At 38.0% G+C, this 27,974-nt stretch overlaps 3 protein-coding genes across 3 annotated transcripts; 2 read left to right on the plus strand and 1 right to left on the minus strand.

Annotated features, from left to right (window-relative positions):
- The first annotated feature begins 3,183 nt into the window (after positions 1–3,183).
- Positions 3,184–5,551, plus strand: LOC111323933 (uncharacterized). Its single transcript, XM_022927390.2, has one exon. The coding sequence runs from the start codon at positions 3,184–3,186 to the stop codon at positions 5,329–5,331; it is 2,148 nt and encodes a 715-aa protein (XP_022783125.2). The 3' UTR covers positions 5,332–5,551.
- Positions 5,552–7,455: 1,904 nt separating this feature from the next.
- LOC111323944 (dolichyl pyrophosphate Man9GlcNAc2 alpha-1,3-glucosyltransferase) lies at positions 7,456–14,487 on the plus strand. The gene is made up of 15 exons (XM_022927405.2): positions 7,456–7,613; positions 7,712–7,796; positions 8,470–8,559; positions 9,308–9,396; positions 9,522–9,607; positions 9,972–10,036; positions 10,882–11,058; positions 11,352–11,414; positions 11,508–11,589; positions 11,716–11,801; positions 12,306–12,390; positions 12,629–12,699; positions 12,891–12,959; positions 13,367–13,490; positions 13,904–14,487. Exons 1-15 carry the CDS (start codon positions 7,529–7,531, stop codon positions 14,108–14,110), a joined length of 1,464 nt encoding a protein of 487 aa, XP_022783140.2. The 5' UTR covers positions 7,456–7,528; the 3' UTR covers positions 14,111–14,487.
- Positions 14,488–15,389: 902 nt separating this feature from the next.
- On the minus strand, positions 15,390–27,973 carry LOC111323949 (uncharacterized). The gene is made up of 16 exons (XM_088738890.1): positions 27,840–27,973; positions 27,472–27,580; positions 26,027–26,075; positions 25,660–25,714; positions 25,037–25,089; positions 24,863–24,912; positions 21,279–21,321; positions 21,131–21,180; positions 20,954–21,007; positions 20,563–20,596; positions 19,464–19,537; positions 18,474–18,509; positions 17,543–17,595; positions 17,345–17,414; positions 16,852–16,951; positions 15,390–16,077 (listed from the first exon to the last, which is right to left on the minus strand). The coding sequence occupies exons 1-16, from the start codon at positions 27,884–27,886 to the stop codon at positions 16,025–16,027; spliced, it is 930 nt and encodes a 309-aa protein (XP_088595016.1). The 5' UTR covers positions 27,887–27,973; the 3' UTR covers positions 15,390–16,024.
- Position 27,974: the final 1 nt, after the last annotated feature.

Here is a 27,974-nt window from a genome sequence, read left to right on the forward strand (position 1 = left end):
CATTTGGCAATAAGATATTTGTTTCATTTAGAACTTTATAACTGAACGCCCCTTTCGGAGCCTGCATTCTGTCATCCAATACCCCTGCCTCTTTGGCTGCTAATTTTCCAAACAATCTTTAAAATACATTCTAAAATTAAAAGTCTCTCCGCGCGGAGCGATGTAGAAGACTTCACTGTCAAAAAAAAATATCAAACTACTTGCTCCCTTTTCATAAATGATAGATTACAAGTCCAGTATGTAAATAACATTTATCTTTTTTTCCAAGCTGTTAAAAATATAGTAACCAGTTTGCATGAAACCATTTGTAACCAGGGGAGGCAAATTTAAATAGAATCGTCCTTCTTCATTGATGTTTTTATTTGTTTATCTGTGAGCCGAAGAATACAAAACCTGCAGCTGAACTAAGCGAACTTTCTTATTCTGGGATTGTGGGGAATTTTAATTTAGCTGCCGCATTTAAATTTTACTGGAACAAAAGGTAGGAAAGCATTCCCCCTTCATCTCGAACTCTTCAACAGTTATTCACTCGTATTCAGGCATTTACAGAGAAAAATTATGCAGCCATAATTCTATCTTGAAAAAGGAATGGCGGATCGAATTTCAGCGTGTTTGAGATGGTAATCAGGCTTCCATCGTCAGTTCGGCGATTCAGAAAGATAGATGGATTAAACCAGAACGGGCCATTCAAAGGTGGGTTCAGTTCAGTTTTACTTCATTCTACGAATTTCGGGTTTCCATTCATGTATTTCAACTGAATCACAGCATGATTATATATCCTCGATTTTGAATAATAATAATAATATCCTGATCATTTTCTTGATCATACTAATCTGTCTATTGTTTCACTGATGAATTTCGATCACTTGGTACGTGGGGTAAACTTTGACTTTTCAACGAAGAAAGCTTTATTCGACATGCTTATTTTAGAGCGTATTTACAAACAAAGATTGTTAAAACTTTGGTAAATATTGATCAGCGCTTTGGTCTTATTCTTTCGTTAATTTTGCTCCGTAGAAAGCCGTCTATTTGATATGTTTAGTAAAGAGTGTTGTTTCCAGCAAAGATCGTGGAAAACTTTAGACGGTATTTGATCAACGCTTCGGTCTTGTGCTTCATTGATACATACAAGAATACGAACATTAAAAGAAAAAAAAATAATAATACTCTAGACGTTAACGTAAACAAAGCAAAAAGGTAGGATACGCCAGGTGCCGATTAGTAGTACAAGTCAAACATTTGTTGTTTATAGAGACACCTCTTTCGTTTTTCCCTATTTAATATAAGGGTTTAATTTTTCTTTTTACAACACTAATGCATGATTTGGTGTTCATTATTTGAAGCACATTCTAGTCTCTCTAAGATATTTTTTTTAACAATATCTACAATACAGGACTACTTTGTCCTTTCCGTGACTTGTTTTTCAACAATAAATACACTACTTCAGTCATAAAATTAAAACATACAAATTTAACACTACGTCAACAAAGGGAATCACAGATAACATAGTCCATCGTATAAAGAATGTTTTTCCCTTAATTCATTCCTTTGTTACAAACGTGAAACAAAGGGCAGAAAACCTGAGTCTCCCCTTATTTGGTTTATAGAAAGGGTTTATTTGATACGAATGTGGCGTGAGAATTTTTAAATTTTTAAAGTAACGATTAAAAACAAACAGCATGGTTGAGCTGTATAATGACGACTATTACCTAGGGCCTCAAGGAACCCAGTGAGAGAGAATTGAAATAAACAAACTTCAGCTGAAAAAATTACCCGGTTTTTTCCTTTTTTTACAACAAGAAAGGTGATAAAATCTTGTATAAACTGGGATTATCTACAGCTTCTTCGAATAAAGTAAATGTAAATTCGTTATCTCAAAGGCTATCTCTTCTGTACTCCCCGAGGAGAGTCTGGCGGTCAAAAAAACTGATTTGGACATTGCAAGGAGATAAGCTTTTCAAAGGAGATTTATGGTACCAACAAACCGCAATAAAACAGGTTGGTGAAAAATTTCCAGGAAACTCTTTAGTCAAATGAAATGCTAAACACTGCTCTTTCTATCCAGCAAACTATACTTTGAACATTTATTTTTGTTTCGCACCGCGGGTTAGCGTGCTACTGTAGATATACCGAGAAAAATAGCATCCACGGGATCTACCAGTTGTTTTGAACTTGTTCTCATGCGTAATTCCACACAAGCTAACTAGTCAACTAAAAGCAAACGAATACACGTGAGCCGACTAAGCACCATTCTTTCAAAACCACAATTCTTTAGGAACAGATACTCGATTAAAAACTTCCTCTATATATTTTAGATATACTTACAATTCTGTAAGGCGCAATCCCGTTTAAGACAGGCTATTTTCTATTTGTAGAGACACGATCACACTGCTTCAATAACAGAATTCTCTACTTTTTGATTTCCGATTGATTTCCCCCAATCACGCAGCTAAAGGGCTCGCTCTCGTCGCATTGGTCCAGCGCTAATGTGGTTAAAGGATTATATTCGATGACAATGGAAAACAGACGCGAGTGTGCTGTCTTAGCCAAAGGCATCTAAGATTAAGCATTTGTCAACGGCGTGCAAAACAATTTTATTGATGTTCTAATGGATTTTATAGGAGTTTTAAGGAAAGATTAATTGTTTGTTTGTCTATCTGTTTTTAGAAAAGTGTCGCTTGGATGAGATACGAGTCGCGCTGTTTAGAGTATTTATGGCCGACCCTTTTTCTTCTTTTATCCTCAATATATAAATTTTAAAACGGGAAGCGACCATGGGCGGCTATATCTATCTGTCAAATCAACCGTTATCTAAAATTTTAAATAAGATTGGCGGTGTTTACGCAAAAACTTTGGTCATTTTCACGCAATTTTCTCCGGAAAATTTAAACACAAACTTTGGTGTTGAAGACAGCACACTGGTGCGGAAAATGTTTCTGTTTTAGTTACAGCAAAAGCGTAATTCCTGCCGTTTTTCCTTAGATAGTCAGCCCAGAAAAAGGCCCACTACAGACCGCTCTCGAATAAAACACGTGTCGGTCTATTTATCAGAAGGGTTATGATAGAAATATATCGTCTCTCAGTATCTTGTTTTCCTTTAAGCTTCAGTTACTGCAGAGAACGCGCAGAGTGTGTCCTTGAGCCGCGGATCATATCTTTACCCGACCCAGGGGATATAAAAAAATGGCTGCCAAAGAAAAGGGCACTCGCAGGGGACTACAGAGCCAGCTGAACTTAATCAAGATTGCCTTGATTGTCATCGTTTGTTTTGGCGTCTATCTATTTGTTATGGTGCATCAGGTAGAAAATCCATTTAACAACGGAGATCTGTCCACACCAATAATCCATGAACCAGAATCGCGATGGGATGACACCTACGACCAACCTGAAGATGTAGGTAAGAGATCAGAGGAAGTTCTTGACTTCGTAAAAAATGACGATGCTTTCAAAGATCTAATTGACGTAGAGGTTGACGATGCTCCACAAAATGCATCTTCAACTGATGTTCCAGGCTCCAAGTTCAGTAAGGGACCAAAATCAAACGATTTTAACACAGTCACTTACTTGAAACAGCAAGAAAACATGGATTCTCCGCGGAATGTATCTTCAATTCAGGAAAGAAATATGACCACAATTGATTCAGGAAAATTCTCAAGAAATAAACATAGGAGTCCAGTCGAGTCCAAATCAGATCTCGAACAATACTCGGAAACAACGAAATCTTCTCGAAGATTTGACGACCGCTCCCCAAACCTGGGAATAGAACGCCTTCGGTATCGCCTATTACACTCTCAAATCGGACTAAGAAGGAAACTGGAGCGACAATTCAAGTCTGTAAAATCATCAAAACACTACACGATGGATAAGAACACAAAGGAAGAAATATTTAATATGTCTGCTTCTCAGTCAAACCATCAGCAAGAAAAAACATACAAAGTTGAAACTTCAAGTCAAACTGAAAAACTCGCAACTAGAAATGATCTCAGTACTAATGTATCAGAAAAATTGAGCCGTGGAACTCCTTCTATTCTTCTCAGACATAATAAGAGCGAAAAGGGGAATATCACCAAAGTTACTTCTTTGGACATGCAACAAACGTTAGTAAAAAGTTCCAGTTCCACATCACTGTTTTCAAGTAAAATCCCAGTTTCAAATCATCAAGATAAATCAACGCTTAGAATTGTGCAAAATTCTAGTCGACTTCAGAATACAACTTCGAATCGACAAAGTTCCCATCATAGACAGAATTCAAGTAAAGTGGCAACAAATCGTCACAGTCATAAATCGCGACTAAAAGATGGGGAGACGAAATGGACTTCCGACCAGCTTCCGAAAACGGTTTCGGTGAAAAAGCGAAGGAGTCTCCTTATCTTCGGTGACGATCGCTCTGGGACAACATTCGTGACTAAGATGTTTGCCACTGATCGTCAAATGTTTACAGTGTATGAACCTTTGTGGGTTACAAAGAAATGGTTTTCAGGATCTATTACAGGAAGTAGAATGCATGTTAATGTTACGTTGGATGTGATCAATGCTTTGCTATCTTGTCATTTCACTTTTTCGAGAGCGGGAAAAGAATTTTTGTTTCATACATCATCGTCTTGGGTGGGCACAGGGGTTTTTGAGAAAAACATCTTCAGAACTTCTCCATTTAAACGCAAGACAAAAACTGGAAAGTTGTTCTGGCCTAATCTTTACCGTTATCCGGAATTTGCGGAAAACGTTTGCCTCAAAAAATTTAATTACAGCGTGGTAAAGGTTGGACAAGTTCGCGTTCCGCGCGAGAGTATTTCGACGATTATCCCGCGTGTGTTCCACGCGAATCCTGACACTGACATACGTGTCATTCAAATCGTGCGCGATCCGAGAGGAAGCCTTAATTCAAGAATAAAGAACGGGTGGATCTCAGATTTCACTTACGTCGGATTTCATTTCCTAGTGCGAAAGATGTGCCATAAAATCGAAGCAAATATTCAGTTCGGCAGAGAATCAAAATCTGAATGGAAGGACAGGTACATGGAAGTAACCTACCGAGAAATTACCACAATGCCTGTTACCACAGCTAAGAAAATGTATACATTTGCTGGCTTTGATATGCCAGACAGCTTGATTGATTGGATTATCAAGAGTACGAATCCTGACCAAGAGGAATTAAAGGAGGCATTGCATAACCCTTATTCTCATGTTAGGGATTCGAGTAAAAATGATTTGAAATGGCGCAAGGAATCACCCATCAAGCGAGTGCGAATAATCGAGGAAGAGTGTGAGGGTCTGTTGAATTTACTCAGCCTTGATCCCATCGCTGACGAAATGGAAACATTGTGTTCTTAAAAATCAAAGCTATTTCGGTGCTAAGTCAAAGCCTGAGTGAGAAAAAATTTTGGAAAATACGAGACCTGAAAGTCAAGAAGTCATTATATATTTTAGATTTTAGAGTATTTTTTACTATACGAAATTCTCAATTTAAGATCAAACTTGAAATGTGTAAAACAATTCGCTGTCCTTTGCGAGTAAATTGTTTAGTTAGATATATCAAAATTATTGTGGACTCGATGGTTGTCCTTTTTTTTTTGTAGCCTATCTATCTGGGGAAGTGGTCTCGGGCTCTGAGATTCGCCATTTCTCCAGTTTCTGCGCACATACATTAGTGCAATGTTTCATTGATGGATCTATTTGATAACCAAGCAACTAATATAAGGTTAACGAGATCATTGAAAGCGGAGCCCTTGAACAAAAGCAACTAATTATTACACAAGCATCAAACCGAACGAACAGGGTCTCCTACTAAGGAATAAAGGCTGATAGTTTCGAAAGAAACTGTTTGGGGCTGCGTCGGTGGGGGTAACGAAATAATTTGGATATATCAACAAAGTTGAAATGGTAAATTGGCCACCGTAAGCCGACGAAGGGCTAACGCTCGAAACGTCAGCTTTTGTAATCGTTACGGTAGCCAATTTACCATTTCAACTTTGTTGATATATCCAAATTATCTCCTACTAAGGGTTAGCTTTCACTGGCTTCGGCGTTGTAAACACGCTTCCAAGCTGGAAAATCGAAAATCGGAGTCGTCAGTAAGCAGAGACATAAGCTCAACGGAATCAGGATTTGAAGAATCATTACTGTTTAATTTTTTCCTGACGCATATGACCGCTGAAAACTAGAATGTGGGAGTCACAAACAGAAGCAAAAGAACGAACCATTCATACTGCAAGTTCTCTGATCATTCGATAGGTTGGCACTCTGAAAATTTAGCTTTTACAGATCCCAAGCGACGGAGTCACAGGCGGTAACAGCGCTCTGTTTGTGAGGGATTCCAGCTTTTTTACTTGGATTTTTACCGGATCTTAGTGCTCTGCGCATCTGCTAATAACTGACTACCTAACGTAGTTGTGCCAATCAACGCCCAGGGACCTCAGGAGCAAAGCAACTGAGTGAAGATAACGCTCATTGCTCGTCTCCTATCATGGGGAATGTTCAGTTTTGTGCAAACTGAGCGGGACCAGGGGATGGTAGTGCCACCTAGAAGTGAATCAAAAAAGCAATCAGACTGTAAATAACAGAATCAACAGAGGAAGTAAACAGAGCTCTGAACAGACTGAGGTTTACAGGTAACGCGGAAATGAATAAAGGAGTACTAACGAAACAGGAAAACTGTTTTTTCGGAGACGCGCGAAACAATTTCAGCTGGAGAGAAACATATTTGAATTAAGCCCACGTAATCACCTGACGCCTCAAACGTATGCGCACCTGATCGCATTCCTTCACATTGCTGAAAATCAAACGATGGCGGGCTTTTCCATAAACAAACAAGGAAGGCCTTATATCCGTGGTAAAAGCGTAGACGATAGCCTAAGATGAGTGATAATCGATTCGATTTTAGCTGAAAAGGAATATTATAGAACACTTTAAGCTGGATCATATTGTATTACTAAACCATACTTACTAAACGAAAGCGGATAAACGACGACAGACAGCAAAAACGCGGGCAAAGAAATACGGAGCTGAGGAATGTTATCACGTGCGTATGCTTTTTGTGCCGACATCTTTTCAGTCCCGTGACCAAAAAGATCACCTTTGTCGTTAACAGAAACTGTTCCGCTCGTCTCCGGAAAAACAGTCTACCTGTTTCGGTAGTAAGTTTCTAAAGAAACTGTGGTGCTGTGTCGGTGGGAGTATCACAAGATAATTTGGTTGTACCAACTGAGTTGATAAATTATGTGCATTGGCCATTATAGAGAGGATCCTATGCCTTCAAGTTTCGAGTGATAGCCCTCGCTCTGACGAAGGCTGGCATTCGCGGTCGGTTTTCACAATAGCAGATTGTCGGGAGAAAATTTCCGCGTTTCCTGGCGTTTGTCATATTTGAAAAAAACTAACCGAGAAAGCCCTGGGGATGAGATTTCCTTGACCATCTTATCCTGTCTGAGAGTCTGGGTAGGAAATTATTAACCCATGATTCCTTTCGTGTTTAGCCATTTCAAAAATGGCGGATAACCTATGAACCTTTGTGGAATTGATAACTATAAAAATGGCTTCAACGTTTTATGCAGTGGTGCTTTGTCTTCTAGCCAATATTCTGGTACGATGGTGTGTGTCTCTAAGCTCCTATTCAGGTAACTTGATAGTGAAGTTCTCCGGTACGATCTCTTAGAGATTCTGTTTTGAAATTTACACGCGCGCTCACTTCTGCTAAATTTGTTTCCCGGCCCAGGAAAGGGAAAACCCCCGATGTTTGGAGATTATGAAGCACAGCGACACTGGATGGAAATAACATACAATCTTCCGTTTGATGAGTGGTAATCCTGTGTTATCAAGTTGTGTTTTAATTATATCGGTTGCATGTACATGTAGCTATTGGTGAGAGTAAATATTATTTATTCTGATCAGCTGTTCGACAAGTCACGTCTGAGAAAATTACATTTCATCGAGTATCCTGATCATCCGTGTGAGAATGGTCTTGAGAAGGGCTGCTGCAAAGAAAAATATTCTGGATCTTTGTGTTTGGCTTTGACAGAAAGAGTTAAATTGTGTAACTATAAAGAAGTTCAGGATTGATGACCTCCAACGCTCGAAACGTCCAAGTTCTAATAGAGAAAAGCTGAAGAGGATGGTCTCTAATAATGTATTTTCCACGTGAAAAAGACAATTCGATTATAAAGGACCACAAGGTGTCAAGACCTTCAAACACGTATTCGTGAAACTTAGAAAGCAGCTTAGCCATACTGCAAAGAACTGATAGGTGATTCCCCTAACTGACGACCTTAGCTTTGGTGATGGCTATTTTTGAGACTTAAATGTCAGGATGAGGGGATAGTTTTCCTAAATTTCATTACATGCCTCCCTTTGAGTGGATCAGATTATAAAGAGAATTTTTTCCTCATTGTACTGATCAGCACAGGGAATCAGAGATTTGATGAGATGTCAGTGAGTGCAACCTAACATTAAAATAATTTCCATATCTTTTGGAAGGTATACAAACACAGCCAATAATGACTTAATGTATTGGGGCTTGGATTATCCTCCACTTACTGCATACCATAGCTGGGTCTGTGGCTTCATGTGAGTACTTTGTCTGATAATAAATAATTTTCAAATATCTGTATCAGACAGAAATGACCCACTCACTCCCAAGATTTAAATTTAAATTCACCACTCTTTCTGCTTGAAATTTTCTTTTTATGATTTTAGATCAGAACGTTTGGAGTTAATTAAAACAATAACCATTGTTTAATATGTTGTTTTCACTTCTCATCACCTTTCTGCTTGAAAGTGTATTGATATTGAGGGGAGAGTTTCATTTTTGATCACCTCCTGGATTGACAGAGTTATCCCTCAGAATGTGGTGTTCAACTGATAATAATATATATATCTTATTAACCAAGCGTGAGGGCCGTACTGGGAGAATATCAGACTGAGGTCTTGAGAGTACGGACCGAGCGTAGCTCGGTCCATACAAAAAAGACCAAGGGCTGATATTCTTCCAGTACGGTCCCGAGCAAGCTTGGTTAATAAGAGATTTATTATACGACTGAAGTTCAAAGGGACACAAGAGCAGTGTCATTCGGGACCATTTGGGACAGTGCCCGGTCCAATACTGAGAGAATATTGACCGGCAATAGAGCATTTTGATTGGTTGATTTTAGTTATTGGCCCTCTGACTGCCTGAGTCGTGTAATAAATAACTTTACTTTAAAGAGAATGATTCTGTTGGTTCCAGAATGTAATTATTGTAGAGGTCATAAGAAGTTTTCACTCACTAGCGCCCAATTTTAAACATGGTCACTATGATGTTTTCTTTCTATGACAGAGCCAACAAAATAAATCCAAACTGGGTCGCACTCAACAAATCCAGAGGACATGAAAGTCATGAGCATAAACTGTTTATGAGGCATACAGGTGAACTGATTCATGCAATAATACTGAGTCTCATAATTTGAGTATTATGAATAAGTCTAGCTTCTGAGTAGGAAATTTAATTCTAGAATGTCTTATTGCAAAATGTACTGTTTTGATTTTTTCAGTTGTTATAGCAGATATATTGGTGTATATTCCAGCAGTCTTTGTATTTGTGTTTGTTTGCCTGAGAAGGAAACCAGTCATCGACAAGGTAATGACAGTCTTTGCGATCCAAAATAATAATAATAATAATAATAATAATAATAATAATAATAATAGTAATGACAGTCTTTGTTATCCAAGGTAAGCAGGGTGCAGGCTTTATAACAGTAACATTACATTGTGAGTGTGAACTTGTGCAAATAAAGGTTAATACAGATGAAGTAAAGGGTCTATGGATCCCTTCAAATACCTCTGTGGGTTCCCAGCCCCCTTTAAGTGTATTTTTTCAAAAGCTTCCTGTCAATTCACTTTTGTCCAAGGCTACATATCATCTAATAATTAATTTTTAATTTTTGATCATAATGATATGGACTGTTTGTAACAAATTATTATTTTTTTCCATTAATTTTCAGGTTCTTATTGCAGCTACCATGTTATTCTACCCAGGACTTATTCTTATTGACCACGGTCACTTCCAGTATCCGAAATTGTTTTTCAAAATTTAACCTGATGGAAGATATTTAATTTGAAACAAAACAGTGCATCAGTTTTCAAAATTGTCTTTTTTCCTTTAGGGTACTTTATGTCTTCCCTTCCATTTAACTAATTAAGGAAGTGCCTGGCTAAAGCAACAAAGTTTAGCCAAATTGTGTAAAAAAAGGTTACTGCACAGTGCATAATCAGAGTTAATGCAACTTCTGTTTTAGTTAGAATCAGGGGATATCAGCAGTTACAACCCACCTATTAATTTTGGTGCAATTTTATTGGTTACTTTATGTCACGTGGTGCAAAATCACAGGACAGTTATCATGCAATAACCCCAGTCTGCGTCGATATTTGTCCTCTGATTTTTTCTGTTAAAAATAAACATAGTCAACACGAGTTTCAACTTTTCCATTCTCCTATTTACATGGAAGGAAACCAAACTGGTTTTTTTTTTTTTGCTTGCTTGCGTCAATCACGCGCATTCGCCATCAGATCACCACTGGCTTTTATACTGTGTTTATGCGCAGTTTAATTGCAATGTGAAAATTAATGGGAGGGTTATAAAATAAATAAACCCCATTCTGGCTTGCTGGTATGTTGGCTGATAATGTCCTTGGCTGAGATATTGTCCTCAAAATTTCATATTTGCCCTTGAAGCTTCGCTTCTCGCCAAATATTCATTTTTTGGACAATCTCTCAGCCGTGAACATTGTCAGCTGACATACCAGCCGCCTGAAGGGGTTTATTTACTAATTATTGCATGACAAGTAATGTTACTTTACAGCACCGGATTGTGTTACTTTAATGCAACTGGTTTTCCTTAACTGACTGATTGAGATATAATACAGTCAGCCTTGGTTTAGCACTGTGGGGAGTTATAGGACTGGCTTGTGATCATAATCTGCTGGGCTCAATTGCTTTTACCCTGGCCTTAAACTACAAACAGATGGAACTCTACCATGCTTTCCCTTTCTTTTTCTATTTATTAGGGAAATCCTGGAAACAAAATTCTTGGTAAATATGTCTTTCAATCACACAATTTAAGTAACAAAACTTGAGGTAAATCCAGTGTAAACTGATAACAAGTGATAGATTATGTTTGGTTGAAGTTGTTTCAAGGGCACATCGATGAAACAAACATTTCAAGGAACAAATTCTAAACATTTTACATCTGACAGAAAATACTTAATAGGTTTAATTTTAGGTTTAACTGTTAGCAACATGTATATTTGTATTTAATTTTTGATGCTCTTAATGAAATGATCATGCTGTTAACTAGGATTTGATCTATTCATTTTAATACACAGGTTCTCAAGAATATTTAACCTAGCCAAAATAGGGATTGTGGTGGTTTTAACATTTATTCTTTGGTAAGTGACAAATCATGATCACCTTTGAAATGTCATTAAGTCGATCAAATTAATTCAACAAGATTATGCTTCTGCTTGTTTGTGAATTTTCAGTTGGTTGCCATTTTTGACTGGATTACCGACAATTTTACAAGTTCTCCACAGACTTTTTCCATTTGCAAGAGGTATCTTTGAGGTAGATATCAAAATTGCATATCATCCAATAACAATCTGTAACAGTGTAATGCACTGTGTACATGTTGAAAGAATTAAATCAAACAGTTTAAGTGTGTGAGTTGTATTTTAATCTTTCCCCTACTAGGACAAGGTAGCCAACATTTGGTGCTCGATTTCAGTTTTAATTAAAGTCAAAAGAATACTCTCACAAACTCAGATTATAAAACTCAGGTAAGAACACATCATTCACTCAATGATAAAAATAATAAAGGCCGATAGTTTCAAAAGAAACTGTTTGGGGCTGTGTCGGTGGGAGTAACAAAATAATTTGGATATATCAACAAAGTTGAAATGGTAAATTGGCCACCATAACGATTACAAAAGCTGACATTTGGAGCGTTAGCCCTTCGTCGGAGCAAATAGAGGAATTGTGGGTTGTGTGTGCTTTTAAAGGCAGAAAATGGAGCTACGTTATTGGTGGGAACATGGCAACGAGAAAAACATGAATAAAATAGTGGGATGAAAAGCGTTCATTGATCCCTGTGGGATTTAGAAAGTAATGATACATGAAAGAATTTCCAGGAATTAAGTTTGTAAAATAATTGATAAAAATACTTTCACAGGGAACATCAAAGTGTGAACCATAAGGCTATTAAACCTAACACTAAACAAATTCTTTTAAATTTTTTTTTTTACTTGAAATTTCCTCTACATATTATTTGCCTTCCCTCGCAGCATGTGGTCAACACTCCTAGTTTGTCTACCATCCTCACTGAATTTGCTAAAGAATCCAACCATAGACCGTTTCGTTTTAGCCTTGGTAAGGATCTAGTTCTTCTGCATTTTACAAACTAAATTGCCAAAGGCAGCAGTACAATTTGTTGTAAATGTCAGTGTCCTGGCAATGTGATTATCTAAGATTGACCTTATGTCCAAATTAAGTACCATTCTTTCTGCCTGAAGAATACAGTAACTGTAGATGGTGACTCTTGGGTTAAACTACATGTAGTTGTATAATGTTTGTCTATCTGACGTTTTGTCTGTTTCGTAAATTCCAGGTAAATTCTTCTTTGGCATTTTTCCTTTTTTCCTATCAAGTGCATGAAAAGTCAATTTTGTTAGCAGCCCTGTAAGTATTGTTCTTTGTGTCAATTAAACTTGCAAGGGGAATTTTCTTCTGATTATGTATTTCCATGATAAGCTATGAAATGCCTTCCATCCATGAGTTGGTTCTGTTTGCAACTGATATTTGTCAAATGACTACAGTAAGACTTTAATTTACAAGAAAAATAATTAATATTTGTTTCTTGATTACTTCAGCCCTGTTTGTCTTCTGCTTCACTATAAACCCTTAGAGTGTGTGTGGTTCTTAGTCATCTCAACTTTCAGGTTGGTGATAAAACATTTGAAGGTTTACAGTCTGTAATCAATGTCTTTCAGTAAAAGTTTTTGTCAGTGGTCAGCTCACATCAGCCTTAAGTAGATTGTAATGTAAAAGTGGCTTGTCTTCACCATGAAATCCTTCCCACAAATAACCCCACTCCACCCCCTTCGTGAATGTAGGTTGTCTCTAGCCATCTAACTATGGGTGTTTTGGTCAAGGGAGACTTGACTTAGGGCCACCCCCTCTTCCCTAATAGAGTGCTATTTAATCATAGATAGCTACTTACTCCCCCTTCCCTGCAGTTTTTGTTCCATTGCCTTTACTAACAAGCTGAATCTGCTGCTAGTCAACCAACTCAGTGATTACTAACAGTAATTATTAGCAATAATTTAGTAACCAATTTTATTTCCAGCATGTGGCCGTTACTACTGAAGGATGGTCTGTCTCTACCCTACATTTCATGCATGTTGTTGTTCTACACTGTTGCTTATCATGTGTTTGAGCTCAACAAGACAGAGCCACTTAAACAAAGTTTGGTGAGTTGTTCATTCCATACCATTAAAATTTACCATTACTTTATTTGGAGAATTCTCCCCTCACCACTATTGATACATTCTCCATGGAGAAAGGCAATGATTTAAAAAGAAAGGAACAAAAATCATGTAGGATACAAGGTTTTATTTTCCACCAATGTATAGTTGAAAGAACTGAGAATCGATATTAGGATTATGGGAATGAAAGAGTTGAAGCAGTCTTGTAGACTTTCATCGTGAACTATGACAGAGGTACCACACAACACAGAATACATGAATGATCATGGTTGTAAAGAGATAAAAGCATTACAGCATTCAAACTGTAGAGACATCAACATCTGTACATTTTAAATGCTGCACACCTTTAATTCTCCCATTTCTTTCCAAGTGATTTTCTTGAACCCAATTTTTTTCAGTTTGTTCTGTCAATGGTTGGAGCCATGGGTCTACACATTGGATCAGCTGTTGTCAAGCCCCCCAGGCGGTACCCAGACCTCTGGCCTGTGCTAATCTCTCTGTATTCTTGTGCACATTTCTTAGCATTCCTGCTTTACTTTCATTACCTTCAGTTAAGCTTACCATATGATTTAAGGTCTGTAGTTACAAAAGAAAAGAAATCCTAGGAACAAATTATTACTTGCTCAGATAACCTCTATGCACAACAGTTTGTACATTGAAAAATATTAGATTAGTGGTGAAGTAGGCTTTTTGCTAAAATTAATTTTGAGATTCAAGAAATATTTGCCCAAAAAGACTAATGGATCTTGCATTAGAGCAATAAGAAGTATGGCAGATTCTGAATGATTGTGGTATGGTATCTACTTAATCCTTATATTAATATAACTTCTATTCACATTGTTGAACACTGTTAAATAAGTTAATCACTTGTCATAATATATACTATCTAATATTACTTCCTAAACAACCTTTTTAAGTATTCTACAACCCTCATGAAAAATTGTACCTTAATTAGTCTTAATAAAAATTACAAGTTCCATTATTGTTGAGAAACATTTAAATAATACATTTGTGAAGTGCTGACTGTTGTTGATTCTGTGGATGTAGAAATAAAGGCATTACAACATTCAAACTGTAAGGAAATCAATATCATTACAGTTTAAATTAATTGATCAACATCCAACTTATCACCAACATCTCAAAACAATGTCTGGCAAAATTTTTTCTAGAAAGTCCATTTGATTAAGACAAAGACAAACAAATCCAACTTACCAGAACATTTACTGGTCAGTCAATTACATGGCAGTAGAAATGTATTGGATGAAGTGCTTGACCAGTCAATTACAATTTACCCACCCCTATCCCCACTTGGCTCAATTCACCCATGCCCACTCCCAAGTGTTTGCATAGGCTTATCTTAAAATATCATATACATTCAAGTATCTTACTACCTGTTTGTATGCCTTTCTATCCTGGGTGGTCAGAGGCACTTTCACACCCACTCTATTGCCCACAAGAACACAGTAACAGTCATGTCAAAAAGGTGTAAGTTATGCCGTGTTCTTCTGAAAGATTGCTGATCAGATGTGTTTATTGGTCAAGAAGATAAAGTCTGTTTACGAGCCTGGTGGCCCATTAGGCCGGTGCTTAATTCCGGTTTCTGTAGCCTGAAGCGACTTGGAGTATTTCTACTCCCCCCTGGATGGGATGCCAGTCCATCGCAGGGTTACCCCCAGCATTAAATTGCCGGTACCCATTTATACACCTGGGTGAAGAGAGGCACTGTGAGAGTAAAGTGTCTTGCCTAAGAACTCAACACAATGTCCCAGCTAGGGCTTGAACCCTGACCACTCGATCCGGAGTCCAGCGCACCAACCATGAGGCCACCACGCCTCCACATTGGTCAAGAAGACAAGAGAAAATTAACAAGTTCACAAATTCAGATCTGTTGCCTAGAACATTTAATATCAATTCTTATCTGTATCTGTAAAGTGATCCAAAACAAAAGTGTAACACTCTTACATCAAGTGACAGTTACTGTCAGTAATGATATGTCTACCTAGGTGATAAAATCCTCCCCTTATTTTTTTTTAAAAACAGCTTTGAAAAAGACACTTTCTGTCTGAAATATATTTTTTGAAAAATAAAAACATCCTTGCCGGACATTTTACAAACACAGCATTAAAATATGTGGCAGTTTTACTTAAGAACTAAAAATGATTTTACATCACTGAGTGACAAGATAAGAATTTTATATCTCACCTAACACACCTCCTCACATGTTAACCATTAATATACCTCTTTAAATCTCAAGATCTGATTGTTCTCTACTCTTACTAGCTACTACACATTTAATTGTTACTTGGTAACAAGAAGTTTAAGTTACCTGGTAAGTGAATACCATTTGTACTAAAAAAATATTTCCTAAAGTTGGACACAATAAATATTCTAAGCTTTACAAATGTGAGATATACCACTTAAAGTACCTTACAGGTGATAACCCTTATTAATTGTTCCTACTTAACATCAAATTCCTAGAGTTATAATTGGTTACTTCTAAATTAGAAGTAACCCTGTTATCAAACGCGGCAGTTCTGAATGGCAAAGGTCACAATGTCATGGGCACCAATTTCTGAAACAGGTAAGTACAATTACTCAACCAACAGTGCAGTATAAGCAAAACAGTTTGCATATTTAAAAGGATTTGTACAATTAATGCAACAGGATTTACACATTTAACATTTAAGTTAGCACTTTTAGAATAACATTGATACAAAAGAAAACTGATCACTTTATGCATCCTGTGGGGTAGTTGGTATAGAGACACAAGCAGAACTGTAATCAAATGTCAAATTTTCAATCTATTTTTTTTAACATGCCTAGTATATCCTTGCATCAGACTTGTAAACCAATCTAAAGAGTGCATTGCATTATGATTAAGATTGGGATGGATATGGTTGCAAACAAGATGATGATGATGATGTCCCTAGAGCTGCACACCTCTAAGAGATTTTTGAAATATTTCCTTTTCCCTTTCAGCCATTGGCCATCTCTCAATACTAATTTCTACTACTTAACCCCCTCCCCTCATAATGCCTTTGATGGCACCTCTTCCACTTTGTTTGCAATTATGCCCAATTTATATGAAAAGGAAGCCAGAAACTGAAAAATAAGCTTGGCAAGCAGTAAATAGTTGGAATGTTTTAAAAATATGGAATTTCAAGGTCAGGTCTTTAGGGAGAATTTGCAAATCACGTTAGAAAAATGGCATATTAATTATCTGCTGTGCGTGCAAGAGACCTCCATATATCCTTGGAGAGTTGCCATAGCATGTAATGCTGACGCAGCAGTGATAGTGACTATGACCAGGTGTAGTTCTTACCTTACTGAGAGTTTTAAAACTAACCTTTCAACTTGTCTAGTATCTGATTTTCCTCATTGTGAAGAATCATAGATTGAACAGCTACCCACTTCTCATCGTCCAAAGGAGAAAGTGTGGCAGACCTCTGAGAATAAGGAGAAGAAGAGACACTACATATATCTTATTAACCAAGTGCGAGGGCCGTACAGGGAGAATATCGGCCCAAGGTCTTGACAGTACGGACCGAGGGCCGATATTCTTCCAGTATGGTCCCGAGCAAGCTTGGTTAATAAGAGATTTATTATACGACTGAAGTTCAAAGGGACACAGGGTCCCGAATGGTCCCAAATGACACCGCCCGGTCCAATACTGAGAGAATATTCACCAGCAATAGAGCATTTTGATTGGTTGATTTTAGTTATTGGCCCTCTGACTGCCTGAGTCGTGTAATAAAAGGCTTTCATTGAAAATGCCTCTAATCTCCTGCTTATAGCTGCATTTTAAGGCCTTTTGATGAGTTAACTGATGATTAACTTACCTTTCCTGGTGTTACTTTCAATACTTTTGGGAGATTTATTCTTTCCACATTGTATTCAACCATCACATACCTGGTCAAAATGATCATTTAATTAACACAGTTGAAAAATTTTAGTCAAGCTCACCATTAATTGTGTTTCACTGATAGTTGAAAAAGAGTCAAAATGCAACATTACTAATAAAAGTGAAAAAGCCATACTTGTTTGCATGGATGATTCCTTCGATTCTTGTCTTAACTGTCTTGACCACATCCTATGGTTGACAAATATTAAAATTTTGAAAAATGTTGTCCTTATCACTTTATCACACAAACATTCTAATCCAAACTGACAGCACTTCAACTACCAGCAAAATCTGCCAATGAACATGGCAGGTTTTGCCTAAAAGAGACACTGCAAGTGTATATCAATTCTTGCTTACCACTCATTGCTAATAACATTTTGATACTATTTAACCTATTGACGTCCAGTGCACCCGTATGCGCCCATGGGGACCCACACCCTTTCTACGCCTTGTGACGTCATCACTTTTAACCCTGGAGCACGAATTTGAGCACGTACTTGAACAGGTTGAAAATATCTTACAAACGATACCAGAATGAGCGCAATTGAGTGAAGGAGATTGGAGAAATAGCCAAAAAGCCATGTAACTTTGACCTGAAAATCTGCACAAAAATCTTGTTCTATTACCCACCTACCTTTCTGAGCATGTGGTTTGAAAATAATGAGTAGTTTCTGAAAAATCTCTACACCAAAATGAAGCCTACTAAATTTCCAGCAAGTGAGGAGAAACTTCAGGCAAGGAGAGAGGAAAAAAGGGCAGGAGAAAGAGAGAAAAGTAAAAGTCGTAAGTGGGGCATTACTTTTCACCCAAAAAGTATGTCGAAATTTTGCTTTCTGTGCGTGCCCAAGATTTTCAGGCCGCCATTTTGCATTTGGATTGAAAGGCCGTCGAGTGTTCGAGCTGTCAAGGCGTTTTTGGTAAGTTCGAGCTTTTAAAACCATAACAGTGACCCGAAATCTGCTCGACTAGCTTCAAAACACAGTTTTCCACAAAAGCTGCGGCCATTAATGGGTTAATTATGCAATGAATCTGTGCACATTTGAATATTACGATCTGTTACTACTAACCTGAAAGTGTGCATTTGGATTTGCAATCAGAACAGCCTATGTATTGAACAAAACCAAAAGGGGTTATTGTTAGTATTAAATTATTTCAATATAAACTACAGTAGTCTATAATAAGGCTCCTTGCCAGAAATTGAGGAATGCTTCTCTGTGTGAACCTAACATGCAAGGTTAAATGAAACAGAACTTAAAGTGCTACTGCAACCAAAAATGCACCTTTTCTTTACTTCTCAGAGGTTGAAAGTACTTACCCTAAGTAAAAATTTGCCAAATCTTAAGGCAAAACTCCATCGAGAAGTAATATTATTTTCTCTGTAGATTCGCGATCTAAACGGCTGCCATTCTTCGGACTACAGAACTCCACGTCAAGAAGAAGAAACTGGGTTGAGAATGCAAGTGACGTAACGACTAAACAAATGTGGCTAATTTGGTATGCAGAGAGAGAGTTGATTTTCTGGTTCCGCAGGGAAGAAGGAATAAAATTCGAAAGAATTGTTCCCCAGCTTTCTTTTGTGTATTTCTTGGAAAGGCATGCCTTCCCAACGTTGTCAAAGTGAGTCAATGACGTCACAACTAAAACCGCTGTAGTTATTTTCGTAGGCTCTCCAGTGTGTTATTTGAGCAATGGTGGAAGAATTTTTAATGTCTTTGCGGTGCTGTTTTTAAGGAATAACGTTGTCAAATTTGAGAAACTTACGTTTATCCTTATAGTTTAGGGTCTAAATGTGAAGTTAACACCAGAAAATTGGGAAAATAAAATGCAAAAATTTGTCACAGTAGCTCTTTAAGAGGGAGAATTTTCTTTCAAAAAGAAAGAGAGGACTGGAAAAAACAGTCTTCAAAGTCCTCTCCTCTCTTCTGATTATGATCATAAAATAAAAACTATGTTAGAGGACTGATACTTCAAAAATTGATGCATTCATTAATCAGACAGTTGACTGATTAATACCTTTATTAATTATTTATAAATTAAAAATGGATAAATAACCACACCTCAGTTTTCATAATCTCAGAAACTATTTCTAGGCCAGAAGCTCTCATAGTGTCCCCTGTTTCTACAAGATCAACTTAAAAAACAAAAAACAAAAAAGAAAATACACAAATGTAACAATAAAAGACGGTCAATCGAACTATAAAACAACTTAGTGTGTAACCACCACAAACAATAATATTTATCAACATTTATATACACCTTTAGCCCTTTTACTCCTACGATCTCATCATTAATTCTCTTTACTGTCTACTATACTATTCTTATGAACTATTCTTATGATTTGAGTTTGGAGAGTTTAGGGTAAAATTGAAGGAGAGCTCCCCAAAATATGTCGGCCAACTGTTGTGCAATTTGGTGAGTCTTTGAAAAAATTTACTGGTGCTTATTTATTCCAAATTCAGAAATGAGTAAACTTAATAGACTGTCATCTTGGTAAGTTTGAACTTTCACAATTACAGTTGGCCAACATAATCAAAACAAATTCAGATTAAGATGCTCGTGCTTGAAATTTACTGCTATAGTGTGGTGTTCGTCAAAATTCATTTTGAGGTAATAGTGAAAGTTCAAACTTACCAGTTTCGAAAGAAACTGTTTGGGGCTCCAACAAAGGGCTAACGCTCGAAACGTCTGCTTTTGTAATCGTTACGGTGGCCAATTTACCATTTCAACTTTGTTGATATATCCAAATTATTTCGTTACTCCCACCGACGCAGCCCCAAACAGTTTCTTTCCAAACTAACAGCCTTTACCAAGATGACAGTCTATTTACTGTTTCTGAATTTGGAATAAATAAGCACAAGTAAATTTTTTCAAAGACTCAGAAAATTGCACAACAGTCAGCCATCAGATATTTTGGGGAGCTGTTCTTCAATTTTACCGAATTTAGCATTAGGTAAATTAATATTATTCTTATTAAATCAATATTTTTCTTCATCCTCATCACTTTTCCACTTGATACTGTATTTATTTTGTAAGGAGAAATTGTATCTTCATCCCTTCTGGGAGTAAAGGGTCAATAATCTTATTCCTCTTCTACAGTGAGCTCTAAGCTTAGGGCTAAGTGCAACAAATGAGAATAACATCCGACCACACACTTACTTATACCATCAGCAACTCCCAGGTTGCAGGCCACCTGACAATAAACACAAATAAATAATTCATTCCCTTACAACATTTGCACATGTTCATCATGATATGAATCATGCTTATAATTTCTATAGAGTGGAAAAGATGCATAAGAGCAGAGTAGCTTGTGGCCTTATTTTAAATAATATTATCTCTAGCTTCTTGGGTCCTCTTCAAACTTCCACAAGCATCTGTGATATCTTGATGAACCCACATCTAAGGCATGAATAAATTGTCTGGCCACATAGTAAAAGCAGTAGTTTTAACATTGTTTGAAGAGAAATTCAATGCATATAGATACACATACACCATAATTGTAAGAATGAACATTTTTCCAGCTACATTACAATAAAAATTAACTTACTTCCACAGATCCACTGACATAGTTTATCTTTGTTGTGTTGTTGGGATCAAATTGCTGCAGACACATATCAATAGGTTACAAAAATGTTAAAAAATAGTTGACAAAAAATTTAAAAATCAGGTTTTCAAGTACTAAGAAAAAATTGCACAAATCAAAATTTCTGTTCTCAGAACTTACAAAAAAGTACTCTCTGGCAATATTTGGAAAGGATGTGACAATCCTTTTTCCTGTAAAAGAAAACAGATCAAAATGATGTTAAATATTTTTCACAATCTACTTAAGCATTTAGTATTTAAGATAAAAAAAATTACAAAGACTTTCATACCAACAAGATCCTCTGCACTTGAAATTTTTGATGATGCAGGTGCCTGTACACCACACAAAATAACTTGATTATTTTAAAGTGCTACTGAAACGTAATTTTCATATCCGAGATTTTTGCAATATAATAGAGTTTGAACGTTATTTGCAAACGCTGTGTACTTTTTTTGGGCCAACGCATAGCGGAAAGTACATTTTTAACCATTCGAAGTTGACCGACTGAGATCAAAATTGGCGGCCATCTTGGCGCAGCCAAAACAGCCCTGTGACGTCACTGGTTGTGTACTTCTGTGAAAGAAGGGTAAAAGCATAGAGTGTGGCTTGCATGTTGGGAGGTTGAAAAAGAGGATTTTGGGCGAAATGCCATCCTCGTCTTATTCCTCGGCGGCCACATCGGCATCTTGGCTATCTGCGAGAGGTTCGCCTAGATAGGGAGCAAAATTCCCGACTGATACCAAGAACGAATCTCTACGAGTTTATTTAGTTAATCAGCAACTGACGAGATCCACAAGATTAGGATCGAAACCGCGATCTTGCCTGACCATCTACAGAAATGTCGAAAGACATTATAACGGCAGATGGGCTACTAAACGCCCCGGGCCAAAGCAATGCCATTTAGAGAATGAAGAAAACATGGAAGCCTCATACGACACCGCTACTGAAGATGATCTACTCGGCAAGTCTGAGGATAACGAACAAATCCCTCTGTACCAAATGCCTAGCAGAACATGCCCAGAATCCCTACAATATAGGGCGAGGGCCAAAATAAGAGCAGACGAGGATTTCAAAAATGAGATAAAGCAAATCCTTAACAAGGCGGAGCAAGAAACAGTAAAGGCGATCATGTGCTTTTATGAAAGTGAAATCCGTCGTTTTAATACCGAAATAAAGAAAAGAAAATGAGCCAAAACGGCTGGAACACTGAACACTAAGAACTGTAGTACAATCGAATCAGCGCGCGTCGGTGGCGCAAGCTGAAAGCAATCAAGACAACTTAACGATCGAGACAGTCAAAAAAATAGCTGTACATCTACAAAGGCGAACGATTCGAAAAAGACACAATCCCTGATGTGCGTACTCAGTGCCACACATAAAGCAAATTCTCATGAAAAACTGGCATTTACTAGAAACACAACCACTACTGAGCGAACTATACAAAAATCCGCCGCTCGTATCTTACAAAAGAGGGTGGTCGCCCAAAGACATACTTGTGAGGGCTAAACTTTGAATAGGCTACTCTAAACACACGCTTGGGAGTCGTGTAGGCCTGTCAACCCCATTTTACCCCACCATCTTCCTCTTCGCTACTGGAGACAACTTCGCTTCGTTCAGAAGAAGATTCACTTGACAAAATTTCAATATCTGCCATCTCCTTCGCCCACGAATACAAACAAACAATGAGTGAAATAAACCACGCTATCGGAGTGAACACAACCAGTGACGTCATCAATCCATTTGGCTCGGTACCAGGGCCCAGACATGGTTTTGTGTAAAATTTTTGATTTGAACAGTTAAAAAGGATATCTTTCGCTTCTTTTTGGCCAAAGCAAATTATCTCATGATGACCAGCATATTCAAAACTACAGGTTAGAGCAAATATTTCAGATACAAAAATTTCGTTTCAGTAGCACTTTAAGGGGTACTTAAATTACCATAAATCCTCTAATAAGCCCCCTGGGGGGCTTATTTATTTCAGGTGATTTGGGGCGAGGTAGCTTAACATTAGAACTCAATATTATGATCTAACTCCCTCAATGGACCTTGTTCAGCCATGTTATATTTTTAGCAACACTCTGTAATTTCCACATACCGTATTCTATTGATGCCAACACGATAACATCAATCAATCAATCAATCACCATAGTCAATTTTAAATGACAAACCAAAATTACAGTACTTGAATAAATTTATTTTATTATCCAATTGTACTTCATAGAGTACAAATAACACGCGAGACAAGTACAAATATCATGCGATATTTATACTCCAGAAATATCTGCAAAATTCACCCACACTGAAATAACAATTTGGTGTGTTGGATAATAACTTTCTTATTAGAGGTTTTGTTGTGTGGTATCGCTAAGTATTTTTATTTGTTGTTTGTATTTCAACTAGCCATACGGGCTTGTAAAAGTACCACACAACTCGTAAAAACTACTCAGCAACACTGCACAACAAAATGTCTAAAAAGATATATGTACTTATTCACATGGCGTGTTATTGTGATTTTTTTGTTTTTTTGAGGGGGAGGGATGGGGAGCTTGACAGAGGGGGGGGCTTAATAAATTTCTTCCTCTAAAGAGGGTGGCTCATTAGAGGGAGGCATATTAGAGGGGGTGGCTCATTAGAGGGAGGGCTTATTAGAAGGGGAGGCTCATTAGAGGGAGGGCACATTAGAGGGGTGGCTCATTAGAGGGAGGGCTTATTAGAGGGGGTGGCTCATTAGAGGGAGGGCTTATTAGAGGGGGTGGCTCATTAGAGGGAGGGCTTCTTAGAGGGGATGGCTCATTAGAGGGAGGGCTTATTAGAGGGGATGGCTCATTAGAGGGAGGGATTATTAGAGGGGATGGCTCATTAGAGGGAGGGCTTATTAGAGGGGGTGGCTCATTAGAGGGAGGGCTTATTAGAGGGGATGGCTCATTAGAGGGAGGGATTATTAGAGGGGGTGGCTCATTAGAGGGAGGGCTTATTAGAGGGGGTGGCTCATTAGAGGGAGGGCTTATTAGAGGGGGTGGCTCATTAGAGGGAGGGCTTATTAGAGGGGGTGGCTCATTAGAGGGAGGGCTTATTAGAGGGGATGGCTCATTAGAGGGAGGGCTTATTAGAGGGGATGGCTCATTAGAGGGAGGGCTTATTAGAAGGGAATGGCTCATTAGAGGGAGGGCTTATTAGAGGGGATGGCTCATTAGAGGGAGGGCTTATTAGAGGGGTGGCTCATTAGAGGGAGGGCTTATTAGAGGGGATGGCTCATTAGAGGGAGGGCTTATTAGAGGGGGTGGCTCATTAGAGGGAGGGCTTATTAGAGGGGATGGCTCATTAGAGGGAGGGATTATTAGAGGGGGTGGCTCATTAAAGGGAGGGCTTATTAGAGGGGATGGCTCATTAGAGGGAGGGCTTATTAGAGGGGGTGGCTCATTAAAGGGAGGGCTTATTAGAGGGGGTGGCTCATTAGAGGGAGGGCTTATTAGAGGGGGTGGCTCATTAGAGGGAGGGCCTATTAGAGGGGATGGCTCATTAGAGGGAGGGATTATCAGAGGGGGTGGCTCATTAGAGGGAGGGCTTATTAGAGGGGGTGGCTCATTAGAGGGAGGGCTTATTAGAGGGGATGGCTCATTAGAGGAAGGGATTATTAGAGGGGATGGCTCATTAGAGGGAGGGCTTATTAGAGGGGATGGCTCATTAGAGGAAGGGATTATTAGAGGGGATGGCTCATTAGAGGGAGGGCTTATTAGAGGGGGTGGCTCATTAGAGGGAGGGCTTATTAGAGGGGGTGGCTCATTAGAGGGAGGGCTTATTAGAGGGGGTGGCTCATTAGAGGGAGGGCTTATTAGAGGATTTATGGTCACTAATTCTAATCATGGTACTTGCCTGTACTGCCAGCCTGCACTTGCCAAATCCAAGCCTTGAAAGTTCATGTACTGAAATCAAACAGGAATAAATTTGAGAAAGATTAATTAAAAGTAAAAAGGCAAATAGAAAATTGACACAATATATAACATAAAAAAGAGAGGTTAAAAGAAATTATGCCACAAATACTGCTACCTTTTCCTCCACTTTCTGCCACAACATCTTGTCCTGTGATTCCCATGTCAATTCTGAAGAATCAAAGTAAGTTTATCCGTAACAAAATCAGCACTCTACTGTATATCATTATCAACTTGACCAAGTGTGCAGATCAGGATACAACAAAGCTTTCTTTGCCTTGTTTGGCTACAAATCGAGCAGAATCCATCCCATAAATAAGAATCCTCTGCTCTAAATTTATTTTGAGTCCTCCCCAAGAAAAAATAGATTAAGAACAAAGAAGTCACGTGCACGTGGTGGGCCAAGTACAAAGACTCATATAATTAATTGGATGGGGGGGCGGGGGGGGGGGGGAGGGAAATAAAAAATCTTAAAAATTAGATTATAAGGGATGCTGTCTTGAGCTCTGTCATCAATTGGTCAAAATTGCTAGCCTCCGGTTACCTCTAGATCAAACAAATCAGATAATGGGACACATTCCCAGTTAAAACTCTTGACTGTACCACAAACTCTCCTTGTCACCATCACAAGAAGTGTATAAAGAACATGATAGAGAATTTGCATCCTGATGTGAATGTCTAAAGGTAATAAGGGATTTGAACTAAACTCATAAAACCTTCACTGCAGTTCCTGATACAGACCTTCCTTGACTAACATAGAGAGCAATGTCTGATGCTGGGAGAAAGACAAGAGCCACTGAAAAGTTAACACAGCCATAATTAGACCAGTGATGACCTTAAGCTGAAGCTGCATGAATTTAAACCAAGAACAGAATTTTGCATTTAAACAAGCAGATCCCTTGAATTTGTATGAATCTATACCCCTTTGGAATGTGCTGTGATCACCTGTGTGCCAGCAGAAAAAATATATGACATTTAGACAAAGCAAGAAGTTGTTTGCAGGTGGCGTGTTGGATTCATCAGCAAATGAAAAGGATGGAAAAAACGCAATGAGAGATGACATAAATATCTATGATGAGCAAGTGTTGGAGTTTTGACAATGACTTACTGTTAAGTGAAGTACAGAGAGCCAAATCCAGACGTGCTTTTTTGCGATACTGTAAGAAAATGATTTGTTCAATGAACTTGCATTTGCAGTTCTTCAGAGGGTAGAGGTACTTCCAGTCATCCACAAGGTATGGATTTCACTGGATGCAACGTTGTTTATATGTAATTGCAAAACCATATCACTTAGCCTCATTTTCAACTCGCAATTCCATGCTTAATACCTCGCTTTTTTAACCAAGTAGAATGCGAGATTTTATTCAATAATGGCATTCCAAAACAAAGCCGTAGTCCCAAATACACTCCATTGTTTTATTGATTTTATTATCTAAGAACCGGTCAGTGTAAAACGCAGACTGTGGACTGCAGACAGGGGGTAAAATGCAGACTGGGGGTAAAATGCAGACTGGGGGTAAAATGCAGACTGCAGATCAGGGGTAAAATGCAGACTGAGGGTAAAATAAAATATCAATAATAAAAAACAAGACTTGGGAGTGTTCCTACGCGTACCTGTAATTTTTTTTTTCAAAATCCCGAAAACTCAAACCAAAAGGCGTTTATTCACCTTAGTTAAACATATTATCAACCTCAAGTTCTTGTACTCCCCATTTTGTTGAACCAAGTTTCCCAAAAGCACTCAAACTGATGGTAATACTATGCATCTTACTTTTGTTTTCATGTCAGCCATTTTGAATTGTGCTTTCCCAAATAGGTCTGGGACTAAGTAACTCTTTCAGCGTTCAAATTCTTCATATGGCCTTGGAATTGTTTGGAAGACAAGACAAGCAAAACACAACAGCTCAACAACAAGGCAAAGTAACTTGTAGGTATTGAGCATAGTTTATGAAAGACATTCAGTCTTTGTACTCCACTTCAATTTATCAAGAGGTTTGTCAATTGATATTGCTGAAAGGTGACTGGGTTATCCAAACACGAAAATTTATAAGATGAAGCGGCCTTTGTGTGTTTCGTGAGTCCTGACGTGACATTATTTTACGGGTACAAACACTCTTTATTTCATCCTTAAGACTCGTTTTTCTATTATTAATATTTCACCCTCAGTCTGCATTTCACCCCTGGTCTGCAGTCCGCAGTCTGCAGTCTACATTTTACACTGACCGTCTAAGAACAGTAGACATAATAAAATCCTGCCACGTTTTTCATAAACATTCTTTTAGTTTTTAAGAAGGAGAAATTTATTCTTTCTTCGACACTCTGATCACTTATTTGACGACTTGGATTTCACCTTCTGTGGAACTTGTGTTCTCAAAGATTTCCATAGCGGTTTAATGCTTTCCATGGCAGTTTGGCCGCTACGCTCACAACGGCGCTCAGTCACCGCAGCCAAGCGGCAATTGAATTTACTCAGCCACCTTCACTGTGAGGTCCCTTTCTCGTAAAATCTTTAACTTGCAGAGAATTTGAAGGGTCAAACCTTGTTCAAATTACCTTTATTCCAGCTCTTTCCAGTAATGCAATACACTGATCGTAAAGTCTCCCCTTCTTCGGCACTGCCATAAGCATGCGATTCTTCAACTGTTCATCGCCCATATTGAGTCTGAAAAAAAATGATGGGAGCTCAATCGCTACAAAAATATAACAATAGAAAAAACCTTTACGCCTTAAGGAGGCAATCGTAACTTTAAGAGCGAGATGACGGTGTTAAAAAGCTTTGTATTTGTACAAAGTAAAAAATACAAATGGGTCCATCTGAAGACACGTGTCCAATAATTTTATTCATCTTTTGATGAAATCAGGGTATTTCTGTGTCAACTGTGGGAAGATAAACAATCTATGGAAAATAAAACTCCATATACCTGTTAAATTTCTCCTCAAAACAGGAATCTGCTTGGATTCTCGCCATAAGAAAGTAAAACGAACTTTCCGCAAAAAGTTGCTGCGCTCCTAGTCAGACAATCGAGAGGATTTTTACCTACAGTACTCTATATACG

Source organism: Stylophora pistillata, chromosome 11 (genome assembly GCF_964205215.1).
Source record: "Stylophora pistillata chromosome 11, jaStyPist1.2, whole genome shotgun sequence".
NCBI classification, from domain to species: domain Eukaryota; kingdom Metazoa; phylum Cnidaria; class Anthozoa; order Scleractinia; family Pocilloporidae; genus Stylophora; species Stylophora pistillata.